Consider the following 16,624-nt stretch of genomic DNA (forward strand, 5'->3'; position numbering starts at 1 on the left):
TCTGTGGGCAAAGGGTATGTTTGCTGGGGCAGAGAGTCTAGTACCGAGGTCAGCCACCGACTGCTGGCTGACTGATTGCTGTACTGTGGTCTGCCTTAAACAGAAAAGTTTCATAAGGAACAGGGTATCGGAGGATTGAGGGGCATCCAGGGGAAATCGTTGGGTTCTAGAAAGTCTTAACTGCCAGGAAGTTGGGGAAAGAAGATCTGTGGTCACCTGTGTCAGCAAACCAGGACTGCTTACCCTGGGGTGGCTGCTTTAATTGCAGTTCTACCCTGCTCAGCTGTTTTTCTATATTAGCTAGGTTGTGTCCCCAGCTGCCTTGGAAGCATCAGGTGTGCTCACCGGGGAAGCAACAGCACTGTCAACTTTATTCGGAGAAGTTATACAACAAAGCAACAAGCGGCTATGTTTTCATTAATGCTCACAGTTAAATGCTAGAAGTCTTACTAGACATGAACACACTTTACTGACCCAAGCATCCCTCTCGAGCTGTGGCACTGCTCTAAGAGTGAAATCTCTCCAAACATACCTGTTCTCACCTGTCCTCGGACATGATTTGGGAAGTGGTGACCTTTTCTATTTTATTTACATGTATGTGTTAGCCTGCCTGAGTCTATGTACAGTGCAGCAGTAGACAGCAGGCACCAGAATTTTGCATTGGATACCCCGGAACTGTAATGAGAAGCAATTGTAAGCTGCCATGTGGGTACTGGGAACCAAACTAGGGTCCACAGTAAGCACAGTAATGGATGGCTCTTAACTGCTGAGCCCTCTCTCCAGTCTTGATTTTCACACTTGTGAATACTGGAGGAGCACAATTTTGTGATTCCATGCATGAAATTATAATTTATGAGGCTGTTAGGGTTGTGTGCTGAGTATTTGGAGGTGAATACTGCACAGTCCACAAAACCTGAACCATTTTCATTCTGGACTTTAAAAGACAAAGTATCCCCCTGGTCTAATGTAAATCCTGATCCGTGGTTAGAAACGTCATGTGAAGCCGGGCGATGGTGGTACACTCGGGAGGCAGAGGCAGGCGGATCTCTGTGAGTTCGAGACCAGCCTGGTCTACAGAGCTTTAGTTCCAGGACAGGCTCCAAAGCCACAGAGAAACCCTGTCTGGAAAACAAAAAAAAAAAAAAAGAAAAAAAAAGAAAAAAGAAACGTCATGTGAAATGTGCTTGCTAGTTAGTATAATGTATGGTTAGATAATTTAACCTATTTGTGGTAGCATACAGCTTTAATCCCAGGACTATAAAAGACTGAGGCAGAAGGATCGCCAAGGTTCGATGCCAGTGTGGGCTACATAGTTGGACCCTGTCTCAAAAACAAAGCTAGATTGGTGGTGTGAGATAGCTGTCCTACGAGCAATTTTGTGAGTCGTGTGCCCCCTGGTGGATTGTTATAGGATTTACTTTAAAATTCAAAGTAGACAATCCACCAAGGGTTCCCTTGGTTTATATTGTTCCAGCTTCAGGGACAGAGGTTGCTTACAGCTGTGCAGAGGCTGTGGGGACCACTAATATGCCGTCCAAGTACGAAATTCGACCAGGGAGTGACGCCCTCGTCGGTCTCCCTGTGCTGCTACACGTCTTCACCCAGGACGTTCCTCCTAAGAACCCCTTTCCCAAGAGCCCCAGGTTGGTTGGATAAACCAGAGGGCGGGGAAAGGATAAGCATCAGTAGCCAATCGTTACTCGGCGTCATGCCCAGCCAATAGAAACGGTCGTTTGGGGCTTAGCCAATCGGGCTCGACGAGGAGACCTGAGTCAGTGCTTGCGCCGGTCGCTCTGAGGTGACAGCCGTTGTGCGACGTCTTGGGGAAGCCATGGGGCGGCAGTGGGGACCCTCCATGAAGGTGGCGGAGCAGGCGGGCTGCGTGGTGAGCGCCTCGCGGGCCGGGCAATCCGACGTAGGCTCGTGGAGTTGCAGCGGGGTGATCCTGAGCCGCAACCCAGGCCTTGTGCTGTGTCACGGGGGCATCTTCACCCCCTTCCTGCGGACGGGCAGCGCGGCGCTGACCCAGACGGGTGCCACTTTCCTACCCGGTGACAGTTGCAGCGATGACCTACGCCTGCACGTGCAGTGGAGATCCACGGCTGCTAGCCCCGCCGGTCGCGCAGAGCAGGAACTCCCGGGGCTGTGTACGCCTCAGTGTGCAAGCGTGGGCCTCGAACCCGGCACCACCGGCCGGGTCCGGGCACGGCCTCTCCAGCCCCCGCGGCCCGCGCAGCTACTACTGCTGATCAGCTGCCCTGCTTTCCGCTCCCACTTCGCACAACTCTTCGGGGCCGAAGCGGCCGAACAATGGCACTTCGTGAGCTCGGCGCCCGACGATGCGGTGTCGGAGGAGGAGGAGGAGGACCAGCTGCGCGCGCTCGGCTGGTTCGCGCTGCTGCGGGTGCGATCGGGTGAGGCGGCGGAGGAGAGGCGGGGGCCGGCCGTGACCGTTGCGCCGCTGGGGACCGTGGCCAAGGGCACCCCGCTGCTGGCTTGCGGCTCTCCGTTCGGCGCCTTCTGCCCGGACATCTTTCTGAACACGCTGAGCCGCGGCGTGCTCAGCAATGCTTCGGGACCGCTACTGCTCACCGATGCGCGCTGCTTGCCGGGCACGGAAGGCGGCGGAGTGTTCGCGGCGCGGCCCGCGGGCGCGCTGGTGGCGCTGGTGGCGGCGCCTCTCTGCTGGAAGGCCCGCGAGTGGGTGGGCCTCACGTTGCTTTGCGCCGCCGCCCCGCTACTCCAGGTCGCTCGCTCCGCGTTGGCTCGCCTGCATCCGGGCTCCGCCTCCCTGGCGCTGCTGCTGCCACCCGAGGTGGGCTCCCCGTGGGGCCCGCCCCTGAGAGACTTCGGACCCCCGTGGGCAGCTGCGGCCGTGCTGGTGGAGTGTGGTACTGTGTGGGGTTCCGGAGTGGCCGTGGCGCCTCGCCTGGTGGTGACTTGCCGGCACGTGGCTCCCCGGGAAGCAACCAGGGTCCTGGTGCGCTCGGCCATCCCCAAGTAAGACCCAGGGCTGCCTCCCCTCACCAGGTACCAGTGTGGAGGCCATGCGGGACAATCTTAGTCCTGTAGAGACTGTTAGAGACCTCGGTTCATTTTGACACTGTGAGGATCTCCAGATCCGGATCTCCTAGTGGGCCCCCGTGGAACTTGAGCAATCTGCTAGGCACAAGCTGGGTGCCTTTGAGCCCCTCAACTAGCCTGAAACAGGGCAGCTCCTCTGTCTCTTTGCTTTTGCAGTTCAGGCCCCATTAAAGCCCTTTGACCAGGGAACACATACCATAAGGACTTAAACCCCATAAGACTACAGTGTAAGTGGTAAATGAAGGTCCCGAGGTGATGAGATGGCCCTACGCGGTGAGGTCCCCTTAGAGTCACCAGGGCTGCCCTGCCACCTGAAGATGAGGGTTATCCTAATGAAAACGGGCTTGGGCCGGTGCAGATGGCTGTGTTCTGAACAGTCTGAGTGACCCCAGAGCGCAGCTATGCGGGGACTTATCACTGTCGCCTTACTCCCTCTGTAGAGAGAAGCACCTTTACCCCCATTTCTCGCTCTGGCAGTGAGCCAGTGGCCTTGGCCTCCTGGCATGCTTTTCTATGTTCCTAGTTCCTCTGTAGCCCCAGGTGCGGAACTGAGGACTGAGTAGCACCTTGGCTTTAAGCCTGGCCCTCGCCTAACAGCCCAGGCCTTTCTGAACTGAGGTTAGCCCTGTGTGCTTTGCCAGAGTCCCCACAGGCGGCAAACCGAACAGCCATGATTTCATAGTGAAAACGGAGGATGGCTGTGTCCCCGGATTCCTCTCCCCTTGACTGCTGATCTTAAGGAACTTGTTAGGCTTTTCTGAAAGCAGCAGGGTAGATTGAGCTAAGGTACCCTGGTGTCTGGTCTACACGCTGAGTTGCTGAGTTCCAGGACAGCTAGGGCTACACAGAGAGACCTTGTCTCAACAAATAAACAAAAGACAGTCCTCGCCCCCATTCCTGCCCATCAATGAGTACAGAATCCTGGTAGGTTTGCCCTGGCTTCTTATTTGCTCTGTGACCTTTTGGAAGGTTGCTCATCCTCTCTGAGCCTCAGTTATACCATTTAAAGGAAATAATGCCAGTGCCTTGTTTGTAGGTTTAAGAAGACAATAGCCACAAGCGTCAACAAGGCCTGGTCACAGCACTCCCTAGGTATCCGGTGCTTGTTATGACAAGGCATAAGCAGTGTGTAGAAGCGCACTACAGTTTGTAAAGCACATCTGCTTAAGGTTTCAGGGCTGGCATCAATGTTCATTATGCTCTGATTTCAATTCATAACTTTTTTAAAAAAATAAGACAGAATCCTGTTATATAGCTCTGGCTAGCCTGGAACTCAGAGATCCACCTGCCTCTGCCTCCCAAGTGCTAGGGTTAAAGGTGTGTGCCTCTGAAACTAGCCCATCCCTTGACTTTTATTGTCTCTCATATTGCTCTCTCCCCAGTGCTAAGGCATCAGAAGGCTAGCTTGTCACTTGTTTCCTGTGTCCCCAGGAATGTGGCAATCTGGGGACGAGTGGTATTTGCCACTCAGGAGACCTCTCCATACGACATAGCAGTGGTGAGCCTGGAAGAGGACCTGGATGGTGTCCCCACGCCTGTCCCCACCGAGCACTTCCATGAAGGTAAAGGGCAGAGTCCAATGTGGTGGGGGACCCGGCCGGACTCCAGGGGGTCAGCGTTGACACTAACCATGCCAGACCTGGCAGCCAGCTCCTTTTCCCGTTCCTGCTTCAGTGAGTTGGGAGCTTCAGTGTAGTTTTGGGGGTTTTACTGTAGACTTCCGGTGTTTCAAGACACCCTAAGTGCTGAACTAAATGGATACCCTATTGAGGGTCTGCAGTAGTGTGGGATGGGGTTCTGGGCCTTGGGAGCCCCAGTGGCATGATTTAGGTGAAAGTCTGACCCTACTACATAAGTGTAGATGTACGTCATCCTTCCTTATTTTATAAAGTCTGACCCTACTACATAAGTGTAGATGTATGTCGTCCTTCCTTTATTTTATAAAGTCTGACCCTACTACATAAGTATAGATGTATGTCGTCCTTCCTTATTTTATATATTTTGAGACAGGGTGTTAGGTAACCCAGCTGTCCATACACATACCATATGGTCAAGGATAACCATGAACTTCTGATCCTCCTGCCTTTTCCTCCTAAGTTCTATTACAAGTGTATGATGTCACACCTTGTTTATGGGGTCCTGGGAGCCAACCCAGGGTTTGCGCATGCTAGGCAAGCGTTCCACCAGCTGACTTGCATCTCCAGTCCCAATTATTCCATTTCACATGGTGACAAAAGAGGTAGGTCCTCTGGGCTAGCAGCTCTGTCGCTGGTGTCCTTAGATCCTCAACTGCACCCTGTCTCAGTTTGCACCTTAGTCAAATGGGACTGCCGCTCCTGGCGTGGTGAGGACTGGTCATGACGTGCCTGTGAGGCACAAGCCTGTGGGGGAAGAAGATGGAGTTACCTTATGGCTGCCGTTACCATGTCTTCACTAAGAGATTTGGTCCCAGAGAGAAATAAATGTTTAGTACACATATGAGCTAGGTGACAGCAGCCTCAAAAGTGACTACCCCGTTTGGTGAGGGAGTTAGGACTGGAGGTCTGCCTGATGCCCCAGAGTAGTGGGTGGACCCATGCAACTGGGAACACAAAGAATTCTGCATCTCCCTGCAGGGTTCATGGGGAAGGTGCCCAGGAGTGTGGGAGGGGGTGAACAGGCGCTCAAAGGGGAGAGGACTAGACCTTTGGAAAGGGTGGGGAAGTGTCATAGAATGGAGGTCCCCAGCTTCTCTCCTTCCCTGTCTGGCAGGTGAGCCTGTCAGTGTGGTGGGCTTTGGTGTCTTTGGCCAGGCCTGTGGGCCCTCGGTGACCTCGGGCATCCTGTCGGCCGTGGTGCATGTGGATGACACCCCAGTGATGCTACAGACCACGTGTGCCGTGCATGGTGGCTCCAGTGGAGGACCCCTCTTCTCCACGCGCTCAGGGGACCTCTTGGGTAACTAGTTCCTTCTACTCCCAATATCCTTGTTGCCAGAGCCTTGATCCTGCCAGTGATACCCTGCATCCATCTTAGGAGCCCCTTCTGGGATGATGGTGGGCCTTGTTTCCAGAGTTAGTCCATGTTTTCAGCTATCTGCTGCTGAGCTGGGAGAGGGGCAGAGCTAGCTAGGCCTGTGGTCCTCTCCTGGACCTGGCCACTGCTGTGACCAGGTAAGTCACTAAATTCCATTTAGTCTTTGAAGTTTAGGAGCTGGGTTAGTCATGGGCGGGGTCACAAACTCAAAAGTCTACAGAGCTGGGCTTGTGAAATAGTGAATAAGATCATGAAGACCACAGGATAGAGGGACAGGCAGGGGTAAATGGACAGACACTACTTAACAGATTGACGTCAAAGCCAAGTAATGACCCAGGAAGTCTCAAGAAGAGAGGAACCTTTTTACCGTGTGTGTGGTTGTCCAGTCCTTGTTTTGCTTGGAGATAGGGTCTCCTGTTGCCTGAGATGGCCTCGAAAGTAATGTATAGCCAAGGATGGCCTTGAACTCCTAATTCTCTTGCTTCTACCTCCTAAATACTGGGATTGCAGGTGTACTCCAGTATTTAAGCTTTGGTGATGAAGTCGGGATTTTTTTAAGTCAGAGTTGGTTGAGTATTTGATGTGTAGCACCAAACACACCAATGAAGGGGCAAAACTGTTGTAGACTGTTATTCTAAAGCGTGTTACTTTGTTTATGCTCTGGAACATTTGTTTCAGGATGCAAAGATGTGTTTGATTAGATAAGATTCACCTGTGATCAGGAGGTTACGCCAGCAATTAGCTTACTGGAAGTGGTAGGGAGGAGCCGGGTGGAAAAGGGTTTTTAAGGAGGGCCAAAGAGAAGCACAGGGCTTGAGGAGGGACTTGAGGTGAGCTACTTGCTGTTCAGCTTCTCCGAGGAGCAGGATTCCACCTCAGTCTTTGAATCCTGAGTTCTTTAGAGGGACAGAGATTTTTGTTAAGTTCCCTTCCTAGCTTTGCAAGAGTCGGTGCCCAAGAGAGCAGAATTCCCATACACTGCGGCTCTCATGGTCTAACCCCTGCCAATTGCAGCAGAGTCTCAGTTGGCCGATTCGGACAGCCGTGGGTTAAAAGGTAGCCACAGTTTAAAACGAGGACAACACCAAAGCACCAAACTGGAGTCTGTTTTGGTAGCACAGCAAACAGCCCCTGCGTGGCGCCTCCCAGGTTGTGTGTGTGTGTAGCGCCGTTTGACCCTCGTGTGCTAGTCACTACTGCTTTTACCTTATTCTAGCTCCCGTCTCCTCCAGTGACGAACCTTACTCTTGGCAGTCTATATGTATGCTCTTATTTGAAGTTCTAGCATACGAGTAGAATTTAAATCTACCCCCTCGTGAGCCACGACTTTAGCAGGTGTCTCAACACTTGTGCGCAAGTTCTTTTTTTCTTTTTCAAGACCAGTCTCACTCTTAGCTAAGCTGGCCTTCACTCGCTGTGTAGCCTAGGTAGATCTTGAACTCAGAGCTGTCCTTCTGACCTAGCCCTTTGAATGCTGGAGTTGCAGCCATGAGCCATCACAGGCAACCTTACTTTTTTTAGCTTAATTTTTCTTTTTTTTAATTTAAGCTGGGTGGTGGTGGTACATGCCTTTACTCTCAGCACTTGGGAGACAGAGTAGATGGATCTCTGAGTTTGAGGCCAGCCTAGTCTACAGAGCAAGTTCTATGACAGCCAGGGCTACACAGAGAAATCCTGTAGGTAGGTAGGTAAGTAGGAAGGAAGGAAGGAAGGAAGGAAGGAAGGAAGGAAGGAAGGAAGGAAGGAAGGAAGGAAGGAAGGAAGGAAGGAAGGAAGGAAGGAAGGGGAAAAAAGTAAAAAAGGATTATTTTATGTGTGTGAATGCCTTACTTGCATGTATGTGTGTGCACCATGTGCATGCTGGTGTCTGTGGAGGCCAGAAGAGAGTATAAGATCCTCGAACTAGAGTTAGTGCCCCCCATGTGGGTGCTGGGCATCAAACCAGGTCCTCTGCAAGAACAAGTGCTCTTAACTGTGGAGCCATCTCTCCAGCCCCTTTACAGTGATTTTAAAGTTATTTATTACTGGTGTATGTATGTGTATCAGATGCAGGTGTGCTGTGGCACAAGCGTGGAGGTCCAGGGAGTTCTCTGGAGTAGAATTTCTCCTTCCATCAATGGCTCCAGGTGTCAGACTCAGGTCACCAGGCTTGTAAAGCTGGCACCTTGACCCGCTGAGCCACCTCGGCTCCCCGATCTTTGCATTATAGTGCCTGGCTGATAATGGGCATGGTGGTATATTCCCAGCACCGGAGGCATGAGGACTAGAAACCAGTGTCCAGTGAAGCCTAGATGTGGTGCATAGCCCTAAACTCAGCATTCAGAAGGCAGAGGTAGAAGGACCTTCGTGAGTTCAAGGCCAGGTTGGTTGTAACTTTTTTCTTTTAATGACAGACGATATTAATGAGGGCAGCGGCATGAAGGCACACAATGCATCTGTGTTTAGATAGTAATACACAGAAGCACCAATATTGAGTTGAGCCTTCTGTGATGATAAAGTGATTTCTTTTAAATATTTTTTTTAGATTTGTCTGTTATTTTATGTGTATGAATATTTTTCCTGCATGTGTGTCTGTGCACCATGAACATGCCTGGTGCTCACGAAGGTCGGAAGAGGCTTTCAGGTTCCTTGGTACTGGAGCTACATTGGTTGTGAACTGCCATGTGGGTGCTGGAATGGGTCCTCTGCAAGAGGAACAAATGCTTTTACCCACTGAGCAGTCTCTTTAACCCTTAAAATGCTCTTTAAAAAAACCAAAAAGCTTCTGAGGCTTCTTGCTTGGAGTTTCTGGGGCTGTGGTAAACACCACGATCAAAAACAGCGTGGGAGGGGAGGGCCCACCTTGCTTACACTTACTACACATCACATTACTTCCATCACGGAAGGCAGTCAGGACAAGAGCTCCAACAGGGCGGGATCCTGGAGGCAGGAGCTGATGCAGAGACCATGGAGAAGTGCTGCTTCCGGGCTCGCTCTCCAGGGCTTGCTCAGCTTGTTCTCTTAGAGCCCCTGGTATCACGGGCCAGGGGTGCCCCACCCACAGTGAGCTGGCTTTCCTGCATCAATTAAGAAAAGCCGCCACAGGCCGCTGTGTTAGAGGCATTTTCTCAACTGAGGTTCGCTTTTCCAAAATGACCTAGTTTGTGTCAAGTTGACATAAAGCAGTGTGAATCTGGCTCACTTGTTGTCTTTGGTTCATTTGGTCATTGTTTTCAGGGCCTCTGCACAGGCTGTGGGAACACACACTGAATCCTGCCCTTTGGGGCGGGAGAGAAAGATGACCAAAGGCGTGAGTTAGGCTGTTTTATATGGATGGTGTGAGAGAGAGAGCGTGACCAGTGGTGGGTAAGGTATGAGGAGCGGAAGCCATGGCAGGAAGCTCAGCACCTGTCACAGGGCGGGAAGGAGGGTCCAGACGCCCAGAGGGTCCCCAAGATTTCCTCAGGGAGAAGGTCCTCCCTGTGCCATGGACACCCCATCTGCTGCTTCATACCCACATTGCTCTCACCCCCACAGGCATCGTTGCCAGCAACACTCGGGACAACAACACGGGTGCCACCTACCCACACCTGAACTTCAGCATTCCTGTAACAGTGCTCCAGCCAGCCCTGAAGCAGTACAGCCAAACTGGCGACCTGGGTGCTCTCCGAGAGCTGGACCATGCCACTGAACCAGTCAGGGTGGTGTGGCGGCTGCAGCGGCCCCTGCCTGAAGCCCCGCGGAGCAAGCTCTGAGACCGTCCCTCTTCTGGGACAAGGTAGACCACTTTATGGCTGTGAGAAGTGGATGGATGTGGCCATGTGACATCTCAGTCACCTGCCAGGGCACACCCCGAGCCACCCCTCATCCGTACCCACTGACTGCCCGGGAGCAAAGTGCTGTGCAACTCGGTGGCTTTCTGATCGACTTGGGGGTGCTTTCTTGAGCCCGTCTCTTCTGTTTACCAGAGCTGGGCTCGGCATTGTCATTGTGCCTTCTGGGGATTGTAGTCCATAGGGCAGATGCTGCAGAAAGGGCAGTCCAACCTCATTCCACCCCCTATCCCTGTTTGGCATCTGACAACCCCTGTACCCAGCAGGTAGAGGCCTCTGCTTGGAAGTCCAGAGTCCCAGTGGCCAATAACAGGAGTGCCTTCCCATTGCCACACCAGTACGTAGGCAAATCCCCGAAAGCCACCTCGGCCTTCACTCTGACACAGTGCCTTCATTTTCTAGTCCAGAGCCTGGGACTCGGGGTCTTGTAGGTGGTGTGTGTGAATGGGGCTGAGGAATAAACACTTTGAATGGTCTTACTTCTGTATACCGGCTGCTTTTCCTTAAAAGCATAGTGGGGAACAGGCCAGCACCTGACAAAGAAACACGCTCCTGTGCTGTGCTTCCCAGCAGGTTCCACTGCTCTGTATTTAGTCTGCCAGCCTGGCCCCAAACCACATTCATCTATGCCACCCAAGGTGTGGAAAGGGTCCTGAAAAGTGCTGGTCTGGCAGCAGGTGTATGCAGAACGTCCTCAGTGTGCAGAGGTTCACGATGGGCCCCAGGTGTGGATGGAGTGGGAGAGCTGAGGGTGTGGCCTGGCGGTGGATCACTTCCCTGGTGTGTCGGACCTCGGGTTTTGGTCTCCATCCCCTACAACACACACACACACACACACACACACAAATAAACAAAAAGTGACTGGGGGCTGCAAACGTGGCTCAGTTGGCAGAACACTTGCCTAAAATTCAGAACTTGGCAGGCAGAGGCAGAAGATCTCCGTTTGAGGCCAGCCTAGTTTACATAGCTAGTTCCAGACCAGACCAGTTAGGGCTACACAGTGAGACCCTGTCTCTGTTGAAAACAAACACAAGTGTGTGCACATGCACATACACAAAATGATCTGTAAAATAGGATATTTTCCACATTCTGTTTACCAATCCTTCCTGCTGCTTCAGTCACCCAGAAGTTCACAGAGAGAGTCCTTTGTCAAGTGGTGAACTCTGACAGATGATTGTGAGCCACCTTGTAGGTGATGGGAATTGAACCTAGGTCCTCTGGAAGAATAGTCAGTGCTCTTAACTGCTGAGCCAATTCTCCAGCCCCTATATATATATATTTTTTTGAGACAGGGTTTCTCTGTGTATCCCTGGCTGTCCTGGAACTTGCTCTGTAGATCAGACTGGGCTCAAACTCAGAAATCCTCCTGCCTCTGCCTCTCAAGTGCTGGGATTAAAGTCATGGGTCACCATCACCTGGCCAAATCTTAATTATAACAACAACAAAAAATTGTCTCTAGTAGGATGTGGTGGTGAATATCTTTAATCCCAGCACTTGGAAGGCAGAGGCAGGTAGATCTTATGAGTTCAAGGCTATCTTGGTGTACCTAGTGAGTTCCAGAATAGCCAGAGCTATGTAGAAAGACCCCATCTCAAAAAAAAAAAAAAAAAAAAAAAGTCATGTATCCCAGGCTGGCCTTGAACTCTCTATGTAGCCAATAATAACCTTACACTTCTGATCATGCTGTTTCCACCTCCTGAGTGCTGGCTTTACAAGCCTGCACCATCTCTTAATCCTGACTGATCCCATATTCACTCAGCAGTTTCCCTAGACTTCCCTGTGAGGTAGGGTTAAGGCAGCCATGGCCCAAAGGCTCTCTGCACCCATACCTAGGCAATTGTTTCTCTTTGGAGGCCCTGGAGGCTTGAAGAAGAAGATAAAGATGCCTACATCTCTGACTATGGTCTGTGCCCCATGTATAGAGAACTGGAAGGTGCAACCTGAGCTTGTGGACAGATAAGATCAAGGCATTTTTAGGAGGACACTTAAGTTCCCTTTCAGCTGGAGGTGATTCCACGCACCAGTGTCTCCTAGATAAGATTGGTCACATGTCCCCACATCAAGAACATTGGACATGAAAGTTCTTTTTTTAATTAAAAATTAAGTAAATGTGTGTTTTGCCAGTGTGCATGTCTGTACACCACATCATGTGCCCAGTGCTCTCAGAGGCCAGAAGAGGGCATCAGATCCCCGTGAAACTGGAATTACGGGGTGTTGTGAGCTGTCAAGTTGGTGCTGGGATTTGAACTTGGATTCTCAGCAAGAGTAGCGGCCATTGCTCTTAACCACTTATGGAGACCCAAAAATGTGAGCCTATTCCACCTTGTCTGAAAGTCAGAGAGTTTGAGCTTATTTTTGCTCTCTCCAAGTTGTTAGCAACAGGTGTGGCTACACACGAGATTCTGGCCTAGGGTGTGGTTAATTAGCATTTTGAGTGTTGAAGTGGATCTGCTCCACCTGGGCCAAAGGTCGGAGAACTCGGGTCCGTCCCTTGTGTCGTGCTGACCAAGTCTGCTTCCCACTCCCCTTTTGGAGTGAAAGCCTGTGGAAGAATAAATGAGGCAAATTCAGTATTTACTGAATGCCCCTCCCGATGCTGTTCTATTTCTGCGTAATAATTCTAGTCCTTTTTTTTTTTTTTTTTTTTTTTTTTTGGTTTTTCGGGACAGGGTTTCTCTGTGGTTTTGGAGCCTGTCCTGGAACTAGCTCTTGTAGACCAGGCTGGTCTCGAACTCACAGAGATCCGCCTGCCTCTGCCTCCCGAGTGCTGGGATTAAAGGCGTGCACCACCACCGCCCGGCCTATAATTCTAGTCCTTACGCTCCTACCCTGGAATATAAGAGTTTTGTCGAAACTGGTTTTCAACACCACTGAACTATCTCTCCTGAAATCCTGTTTTCACACACACACACACATACACACGGTAGTCTTCACAGGGTAGTCTTGGGCAAGCTAGTATAAAATATCTTTAATCTGTTATATCACAAACATCTGGGTGCCAGGCACAGTGTTGAAATGCTTCATAGGAATTATTTTTTCTCATCCCCCCGCCCCCACTCTCTCTCTTTATACAGAGTCTCACTATGTAGCTCTGAGTGTCTTGGAACTCACTTATATAGACCAGGCTGGCCTTGAACTGACAGAGATCTACCACCCTCTGCCTCCTGAGTGCTGGGATGAAAGATGTAAGCCAAGAAAGATCTCTCCTGACTCCCAAGGCAATATAGGCCATTGAAGTTGCCCTTGGTGGCCTCCCAGAACTCGAAGGTGTGATACTGTTGCTGAAGATGGTACACACTTTGGACATAGGGCTTGGAGGAATCAGCAGGAACTGACCTCGAAGCCTCTCTGAGGACCAGCTCTCATAGTCCTGGAAGGTGCCAGGCAAGATGTCAGAGGAGGAAAGTAACCAGTCGTCCTGCCCGTCAGTAAAGCCTACAGATCCCAGCGGCAACCAGCAAAGCAAGACGTCCCCAGTGGTGTAACAGTGGCACTGTTATCAGCAGGGTAACCACCAGCTTTCTGAATTACACTAAAGGTCTACTCAATGGGCAGGAACTCTCCTCTGGTACAGCAGTCAAACAACTGTGGCCTGGACTCTGGAGGAGAACCCACTACCGCCATTTTTCCTAAACCAGTATCATTTCTTATCGAGAGCTGCCAAGTACCAGACACAGCACTCCCTCGGGGATCAGAAAAAGACTTCTACAACAAGCGAAAGCTGGCTCGTGAATGGGATCTGAGGGGTAGAACTGACTGACTCAGACACATTTTTCCTGCATGTTTATTCCTTGGGGGAAGACGAAAGAAGGGAGAAAAAGAAGCATAAGGGCATAAGGCATATAAGGGTAAAAAGGGGTGATCTTCACAAAGCTTGTCAGTTTATATAGGCATGCAGATAAGTTAACAATCCCGTAGGCGGTGACAATAGTATCAAGCATGCATTTTTACAGAGTCACAGGAAACCAGTGAACCTGGTAAGGAGGCACCTTACCTCTCAGAGCGGGCGTGGCTGCAAATTTCCCCTGAGGCTGGGAACACAGTGTTGGTAACTAGACTAACCTGTGGGCTTATTTTGCATTAGCATCTGGCTGGCTGAGTTAAAAGGAGTCTCTTCCAGGGGACTTTGATTTTGACTCCAACAGGGTGCCCATGTGAGGATTTTTCTCTCTAAAGCTAGTTTTAGCAACCCAGACCTTTTTCCTGTATAAACAGTTTATTTCCTGGGCTATGATCCTATGTTAGTTAAAATCAAGGTAAAGGGTGATATAGAAATTAGTAGCCTGTTAAGTCAGTGCAGAAGACTAATAGATCACACCTTCCTGAGTCTGCTATTAGAGCAGACATGTTACCTCCCATATGAGGCTCCTTTCTTATCAGAGAGTACTGTCAATAAAGAAAGTGTATGGGGAACTATTTTTTAAAATTGTTTTTATAGCGCTATACATTTTTCTCCGTTCACCTCTTCTATCTCTTGTGGGGGACTATTTTTATATAGATTTTGGCTATGAGAACAATGACTCATGCCATAACTTCATGGTATTGGGGTAGGTATCCAGTCGCCCTACAGGAAAAGTCAGGTTTATACACTGCTGGGATACTTATGGAAGGGAGAAATGCCGTGATTTCCCAAGATTTCTACAGAATTGGCAGTGGCTTATCCAAAGAACAGGTGTACCCATGGCTCTGCAAAAACGGGTTCTCCAGGTGGAGTGTCCGTATATGCTTCCCGTGGAGAGTCCAGTAAGTCAACTGTCCACTTACTGTGTAATACTTGTGGGCTCACCACAATTTCTGTCTTCTTCTACTTATTCTTATATCCACAGAGAAATATAGCTTTCACCATCAAAGTATAGTTTCCCATCAAAGAAACCTCCCCCCCCCCTCCAGCAATCTGGAGGCTCTTAGGCTATTACAGGAAGTCACAAACGGTCAAAAGGCAAAGAAAAACTCACCATGGAGTTCTGGCACCAACTGACACACTTACAGCACATCCTCCACACCTAAGGCTCAGGGAACATGAAGAAGAAGAAGGAAGGGGATGATTGTGAGAACCAGAGGACCGAGATGCTTGCTGTGAGAGAGTGTCTTTGAGACACGATGCCACCGTGAAACAAAGGCCGTGTAATGCCCACAGTGGTCAACATGGCAGTGTGGACGCGGGGAATCTCACAAGGCCCCATCTCTACAGTAAGAGCTACAGGCTCTTGAAGAGTCCAAGAATAAGAATATAGAAATATAGATTCCAAGCCGGGCGATGGTGGCGCACGCCTTTAATCCCAGCACTCGGGAGGCAGAGGCAGGCGGATCTCTGTGAGTTCGAGACCAGCCTGGTCTATAAGAGTTAGTTCCAGGACAGGCTCCACAGAGAAACCCTGTCTCGAAAAACCAAAAAAAAAAAAAAAAAAAAAAAGAAATATAGATTCCAGAAATAAGATTGTAAAAATAAATACAAAGTTGTAAGCCTAGGAGGAGAGCAGGTTGACAGCGGCCTTCTCAGCAGCTTAAGGATTAACTATTAACTGTGGGTTACTTTGTTTTACAACCCATAGCTCTGACTACAAGGCTGAAGCAGCCCTCTGCAAACTGAGGGTTGTTCTGCAAATTGAGGGTCAGGTTTTAGATACTCACCCCCCCCACCTCCCACTGCCGCCATTCCTGACCAGCAACTGATGTGAACTAACTTTTACCCTTCCCTGCTATACAGAAGTGGCAGTATCAGGGGAAGGCAGAGCTTCGGTAAACACCATCAGCAAGTACCAGAGAGAAACAATGGACTAAAGACAAACATTAGTTTAACTGGAAAACCCTGTTGATGCGTTAAAAGGAGGAGTTTGGAAACAGCCCATTGCCACAACCTTACAAATCCATCTCTGGCCTCAGCTAGCTGATAAGCTTTTTGTACCCCGTGGAGATTTATTTATTTTTACTTTTTTTTCCTGGAATAAAGTTTGCTTCTGGTTTAATAGACTTCGGTGGTCTGTCTCCATCTTTGTGCAACCCCCTTGGAGCAAACAGCTTTTACTTTGGAGCCTGTAGAGAGAGAGCTGATCGATGGCTGCAGAGAGAGAGAGACAGAGAATACGAATCAGGTTCCTTTAGGGAAAGGCCCCCTGCTAATGTTATATATTCCCAAATGGTTACATGTTCATAAGTGCAACATTAAATGAATTTAATGTTTGGTTTCTTCTGCGCTTGCAATGCTAGTAATATAGAAGAGATCAGGAATTTGAGAGGGACTTGGGGGACGTAAGAGGAGAGGGAGGGGAAATGGTGTAAATACAGGGCTCATGTGTGAAATTCTCGTCAAAATAAGTGTTCAAAGAGAAAAGGGAAATAGTATCTCCTCCTCCTCCTCCTCCTCCTCCTCCTCCTCCTCCTCCTCCTCCTCCTCCTCCTCCTCCTTCTCTCTCTCTCTCTCTCTCTCTCTCTCTCTCTCTCTCTCTCTCTCTCTCTCTCTCTCCACACACACGTCTAGAGACAGGGTCTTACTCTGTAGCCCAGGGTATGGTGAACTTGTGATCCTCCTGTCTCAGCCTCCTCGGTGGCTGCGGGCACAGACTGCACTACTACTGCGAGTACAGGCATGAGCTAGGACAGCCAGCTCAGACATGTAAGTGACCTCACAGACAGTTGCCTGCTGTTCCCAGGGCAGGGGACCATATCTACATTGAGACAGATGGCCTATCTTTTCTTTTTCCCTGGACTGTGGC

At 50.1% G+C, this 16,624-nt stretch overlaps 1 protein-coding gene across 4 annotated transcripts; it reads left to right on the plus strand.

Annotated features, from left to right (window-relative positions):
• The first annotated feature begins 1,797 nt into the window (after positions 1-1,797).
• Positions 1,798-15,123, plus strand: Tysnd1 (trypsin like peroxisomal matrix peptidase 1). 4 transcript variants are annotated; one of them, XM_057751580.1, is made up of 5 exons: positions 1,798-3,000; positions 4,516-4,646; positions 5,836-6,021; positions 9,616-9,856; positions 12,986-15,123. In XM_057751580.1, the coding sequence occupies exons 1-4, from the start codon at positions 1,832-1,834 to the stop codon at positions 9,831-9,833; spliced, it is 1,704 nt and encodes a 567-aa protein (XP_057607563.1). In that variant the 5' UTR covers positions 1,798-1,831; the 3' UTR covers positions 9,834-9,856; positions 12,986-15,123. The 4 variants fall into 4 exon arrangements, with proteins under 4 accessions (XP_057607563.1, XP_057607562.1, XP_057607564.1 ...); XM_057751579.1 differs by lacking the exon at positions 12,986-15,123 and having other exon boundaries at positions 9,616-10,460; XM_057751581.1 differs by lacking the exons at positions 5,836-6,021; positions 9,616-9,856; positions 12,986-15,123 and adding an exon at positions 5,390-5,820.
• The last annotated feature ends 1,501 nt before the right edge of the window (positions 15,124-16,624 follow it).

Source organism: Chionomys nivalis, chromosome 19 (genome assembly GCF_950005125.1).
Source record: "Chionomys nivalis chromosome 19, mChiNiv1.1, whole genome shotgun sequence".
NCBI classification, from domain to species: domain Eukaryota; kingdom Metazoa; phylum Chordata; class Mammalia; order Rodentia; family Cricetidae; genus Chionomys; species Chionomys nivalis.

Bases quoted from the DNA above. Each gene is read 5' to 3' on its own strand.
- Tysnd1 (XM_057751580.1), top strand. From the start codon at position 1,832: ATGGGGCGGCAGTGGGGACCCTCCATGAAGGTGGCGGAGCAGGCGGGC. The intron at 3,001-4,515 runs GTAAGACCCAGG...CTGTGTCCCCAG, and splicing joins GTGCGCTCGGCCATCCCCAA to GAATGTGGCAATCTGGGGAC. The intron at 6,022-9,615 runs GTAACTAGTTCC...TCACCCCCACAG, and splicing joins GCGCTCAGGGGACCTCTTGG to GCATCGTTGCCAGCAACACT.